General features: G+C 35.5%; 1 protein-coding gene across 1 annotated transcript; it reads left to right on the top strand.

Moving 5' to 3' along the window:
• The first annotated feature begins 1,497 nt into the window (after positions 1-1,497).
• Positions 1,498-5,305, top strand: LOC149263299 (DOMON domain-containing protein / dopamine beta-monooxygenase N-terminal domain-containing protein). The gene has a single exon (XM_089426065.1). The coding sequence runs from the start codon at positions 1,897-1,899 to the stop codon at positions 4,648-4,650; it is 2,754 nt and encodes a 917-aa protein (XP_089282191.1). The 5' UTR covers positions 1,498-1,896; the 3' UTR covers positions 4,651-5,305.
• The last annotated feature ends 683 nt before the right edge of the window (positions 5,306-5,988 follow it).

Below are 5,988 nucleotides of genomic sequence, written 5' to 3'. Positions count from 1 at the left end.
CATTCAAGTTGTACATATATGTGCATATCCAACATTTAATTTAAATATATTATATAAGAATATATAAAATGATATGCAAGTAAAACTTTTAATAAAAAATATTTATAAAATATAGATGTCATTTTACTTCTTTCATATTTTAATATTCAATATTTTGACTTTTATAAATATTTAACTTTTTGAATAGGTTTTTTTATTGTAAGTATTTTGTACATTTGAATAGGTTTAATGGTGAAGAACATGTGTTGCTTTATTAGAGGTCACAAGTTTAGTAATCAATTTAATGGTGAAGAACATGGGTTGCTTTATTATAGGTCATAGGTTTATTAGTCAAATCTTTACATGGAAATAAGTCATTTGTCTCATAAACAATGAGTCTCATACACATACACCAATTTGATGTCTAACTTAATTGTAATTCAATTAAAAATTATTAAAATTATAAATTTAAATTGTTAAATTTGTTAGGTTTCTATCAAAATTTCTTAAATTATTTAACCAAATAAATAAACAAAGGAATTAAGATTTAAATAGTAGTAAATATAAAAATAATACAACTAATTAATTTATATATATATATATTAAATTTTGAAATTAATACTAAAAATATATTATATATTACAATTTTGTTTGTATATATAATAGAGTAAGGATTGAGATATTAGTGAATTTTAAAAATAATATAACTAATATACTCTATATTAAAATTTGAAATTAATACTAAAAACATTTAATTAATACTAAAAACATTGTATGTATAACAATTTCTTTTCATATATATATATATAATATTTTTTAATATAAATATGATATAATATAAATTTATTTTTTCAATTTTTGATATTTACATTTTGATTAATTATTTATATAAATATCTAATTATAATTTTATAAATATTTGACTTTGATAAATAATTATTTATCTAAATATCTAATTATAATTTAGATACTATCATATTTTAGAGGTTAAACAATCTACGGTTCTTCACAATGAAAATATTGAAAATTTATATATGGTTTTTTATTAATTTAATTAAAATATAAATATTTTATATTATTTAAAAATATATATTTTTTTATTATCAAATTTTACAATTTTACTAATTATTATATCACCAAATTTTAAAAATAATTATTAAAAAATAGTTTATACCCATACATTTTAAATTTCATTACCACTAAAATGGTATAGTTAGTTTTTTGATATTTGAATGAAAGCTTTATTACTAGTTACTAGTCATATTGTTACCCTGTTATTTTTTGTTGACATTGTATTTTATTTGGAAAGCAAAAGTTGCCCTTGTTTTGAGATGAGGGGAGATGAAAGGGACAAATTTCATTGCAAGGTGAGAGAGGTTGTATTGTTTTTTGTTTTCTAGTTTGAAATATTGAAATCATGCTTACTCTTTACTCTCCCCAAACTTCGGCGACAAATGAGGTAGACCCCACGTCTCACCTATAAAATCCTCACATTTAGAAAATTAAAAATTTCGAAAACAACAGATAGAACAACACACCGAAACTCTCTGTCTACACACATTTAAAACTTTGTAGCACATGGACCTGAAGAGTTTGTCAATACTTAGGCCACCACCACAACCTTCCTAAGCTCCAAAAAACAGCAGCCAGATCAACAATGACATTAAGGCATCCATAGAGATCAATTTATTCAAGTCTTCGACACGGATCCGCTCAGAGAACATTCCTGCGAAAATTCACATTCAATTTGCGGCAGATTTCTCCATATATCCCTGAAGGTATGTCTCAGTTGCAAACCAATTTAGAAGAAACCATTAAACTCTGATAATTTCGGGTGTCTCAATTTCCAGACAGTCTAGAAGAGGTTTTCCTTTGAAATTTTTGGTTGATTCCTGGATTGGGCTGGTGATATTCCACAATGGAGGTCAGCATCAGGAGATTGTTGTTGGTATCCGGGATCATTGTTTTTTTGGGGTTTGGCATATTGGGTAGGTTTTCAGATGCGGGTTCTCTGAAAAGCAATTGCACCCTAAATAGTTCCATGGTAGGGTTTTCAGCGGATTTTGAAATGGTACAACATCAGCTCCGAGGGGTGATCAGTATATTGGATGGGTGTTCCTTCAGGGTGACCAATTTTGACATGATTGAAGGGGTCGATGTTTACTGGTGGGGGGCTCATGGGGATGATTTTGAGAATTTGACTAGTGGGTTTATTTTATCAGAGGAGAAGCTGAATAGAACCTATAGGAATGATTCTATGGTGGTGAGATTGAGTAATTATACATGGGACCAATTTAAGGTTCTGGGAGTATGGGACATGGCTACGGCGTCAGATTTTGGTCATGTCCGGCTGGAAGTTGCAAACGATTCTTCTGAAGGTTTTTCTCCGGTCCCGGCCCCTGCTCCTGCTAAATCAAGTCCAAATGGATCTGCATATTCAGGTGGAAGGGTCAAAAGGGGCGCCAAACAGCCGGTCATGTTTGACAATTGCATCGAACTTGCACCCAATTTTCGCTTGCGATGGTCTTTGAATAGAACTAGAGATGCAATTGATATAGGGCTTGAAGCAGCTGTAAGTGAACGGCACTATATGGCATTTGGATGGGCGCGACCAGGGTCGTCGAGTAACTTCATGTCTCACGCCGATGTCACGGTGGCTGGATTTACTGATCAAGGTGATTCCTTCGCAGATGATTATTATATTACTAAGTATAGCGAATGTATGTTGAACAAAGACGGACCTCCTTCGGGAGTTTGTCCCGATTTTCTTTATGTAGATCCCGATGAAAATGCTGATGTTAATAACACCAAACTTGTGTATAGTCAAAGACAAGATGGTGTGTCTCTTGTTCGTTACCAGAGGCCTCTTGAAAGCCCGGATACAAAATTTGATGTCTCAGTGAACGCCACTGATAATATGACTGTGATTTGGGCTTTAGGTTATTTGAGGCTGCCGGATAGTCTCCGACCTTTATACCTGCCTCAAAAGCACGAAGGTTCTCCAGGTGTTGCATATGGTCATACTACTTTGAGAGTTTCAGACACTGTAAACAAATGTTTGGGACCTTTAGAGGCAGAAACCAAAGACGATGACCGCCCTCTAATTGTTGCAGATGGGACATCCGCCCTCGTTGTTGGAGCAGAAAATGCGGTGCACTATCCTAATCCACCAAACCCATCGAAGGTTTTGTACATAAACAGGAAAGAGGCTCCTCTTTTGAGGGTTGAAAGGGGTGTACAAGTGAAATTCTCAATACAGGCTGGGCATGATGTTGCATTTTGTATTACTTCGGATCCTATTGGTGGGGCTGCATACAGAAATGAAACTCAAACTATCTACATGGGTGGAGAAGACACCCATGGGGTGCCTGCAAATCCTTTGGAGATTACATGGAAAGCAGATCGGAACACACCTGATGAAGTCTTCTATCAATCGTATTATGAAAAGAAGATGGGTTGGAAGGTGCAAGTAGTTGATGGTGGGCTGTCTGATATGTACAATAACAGTGTTCTTCTAGATGATCAACAAGTAACATTGTTTTGGACTTTATCAGAAACTTCAATATCTTTTGCTGTCCGAGGAGAGCATAAAAGTGGCTACATAGCGATTGGTTTAGGTGCAGGGATGGTGAATAGCTTTGCATATGTGGGGTGGGTTGATGGCATGGGAGGTGGGAATGTGAGTTCATACTGGATTAATGGGCGGGAGTCCTCAAACGTGCATCCTACTGGAGAAAAACTGTCTGATGTAAGATGCAAATCTGAGAATGGAATTATAACATTTGAGTTCACTCGGTTGTTGGATCCAGGATGCAGTAAAGGACAAGAATGTAAGAATGTTATAGATCCATCTTCACCATTGAAAGTTGTTTGGGCTACTGGTGCCCTTTGGTCTGAGGAACACTTAAGTGACAGAAATATGCATTCTCAGACAAGCAGCAGAGCAGTGGTAGTGCATTTGATGAGGGGTGCAGCTGAGGCTGACCAAACACTTCTCCCTGTTTTAGCAGTTCATGGATTTATGATGTTCTTGGCATGGGGAATTATGCTTCCTGGAGGAGTATTGGCAGCAAGATATTTGAAACACATAAAAGGAGATGGCTGGTTTCAGATCCATGTATATTTACAATATTCTGGTATATCTGTGATGCTACTTGGATTGCTTTTTGCTGCAGCTGAACTAAGAGGATTTCACATAGAATCTCTGCATGTGAAGTTTGGTGTGGCAGCTATATTTTTTGCATGTTGGCAGCCAGTCAATGCTTACTTGCGCCCCAAGAAAACTGCTGCAGGGGAGCAACCTTCCTCAAAAAGGATCATGTGGGAGTACCTCCATGTAGCTACTGGAAGAAGTGCACTTGTGATTGGGATTATAGCTCTTATAAGTGGAATGAGACAACTTGGAGACAGATATGGTGGTGAGGATGTGAGAGGACTTAACTGGGCTCTAGTTCTGTGGTTTGTAGCTGGTGCTGTGACTGTGGGTTACTTAGAGTACCGGGAGTCTAAAAGAGGAAAGAAAATTAGAATTCCACCCAAAAGCAGCTGGGTTATGGAAAACCATGAAGATGACGATTCTATAGATCTCTTGCACCAAGGTGTATCACCACCTGGTGAGCGGGGTCTTCGCCCATCTGAAGGAATGGAAGTTCAACTACAACCCCTGTACTAGTTCTTAAGTTAGTGTTGCTGCAATCATTTGTACAGGTAGTCAGTTGTGCTCACATTATTTGGCCCTTGGAGAATTTGAGATAGCTTTCATTCATGTGACATGCCAGTAAATGTTTCATCGAGGGGTCATAATGATTTATTTGAAGCATTTAGTTCATAGTGAAATATTTTTTCATTTTGCTAAGAAATGGCATGCGAGCATATCAGGTATGACTTGAGTCCTTTACAGATTTGAGATATAAATATTTGACACGCAATGAGGCATTTATGAAGTTGAAGAGAAGCACCATACCATTTATGATAAAAGGTGCAGAGCAACGAGTGAAATAATGTACCAGTATATAGTCCAGAAAATTGGGGAAATTTTCCATTTGAACATTTTGACTGTTCCCCATGGCTATGAAATATCGAACTAACAGTTAAAAGATCTGCAAGCTGCATTTTTATTCAGCCTTTTCAAATGAAGGGGCTTGGGACCATTATTTTTAAGTTCTCATGTGTGCATGAGCATAAATGCTATTTTCTGGTGGCTTATATGATAAGCCATTTCTTTTAAATCTGTCAGCATACATATCTATGGCGTTGTTTCTTACTAGCACTAAGTATTCAAGCCTTGACAAGTTAGTAAAGGATAATTGCAATTTCTTTTTGGGTTTCCTTTTGAAAGTTATCTTTCATTATATTTGTTTTAATGGCAATCACAGCTTAATAGTGTCCGTGGTGGTTAATCCATTCTGCAATTGAGTTGCTGCCTGTCATGATGTGTATATTGTCTTTTTGGTTTTATTCTTTTCATCTTGTTTGTTTTTTGGGTTGCCTTTTGAAAGTTATATTTCATTATATCTGTTATGATCACAGCTGGATAATGCCCATGGTGGTTAACCCATTCAACAATTGAGTTGCTTCCTGTCTTGACGTGTATACTTGTCTTTTTTAATTTTATTCTTTACATCATATTTGTGAATCACGTGAAAACTAAATGGCATCTACTTGTCTGTTACAAATGAGCTTTCAGTTCTTGTGTAATGCATTAGGTCATGTTGTATCTCCCATATTTGTTCTGTTGTGTCAGTTTATGCATTGGATATATCTTGTTTTTTCATGTCGAGAATAACTCCTGCGAAACCTGTATCTAAATAATAGTTTTTGAAAACTGGCATGACAGTGATCATGCTAGTCAAGCAAAAAGTGACAAATGATCCCCATCTAAAATTGCTGGGAGTTGGAAATTCTTTGAATTCTTAGAATGCTCTACAAGAATCCACAGTAAAGTCAGAATAAAATGCTTGGTGAAGCTTAGTCTTTGTTATCCATATGGACTTTATCTCTGGAAAATGAG

Source organism: Pinus tabuliformis, chromosome 6 (genome assembly GCF_031772625.1).
Source record: "Pinus tabuliformis cultivar Carrire ecotype Pingquan chromosome 6, CPIR1, whole genome shotgun sequence".
Lineage (NCBI taxonomy): Eukaryota > Viridiplantae > Streptophyta > Pinopsida > Pinales > Pinaceae > Pinus > Pinus tabuliformis.
This window is presented reverse-complemented; position numbering and strand designations above follow the sequence as displayed.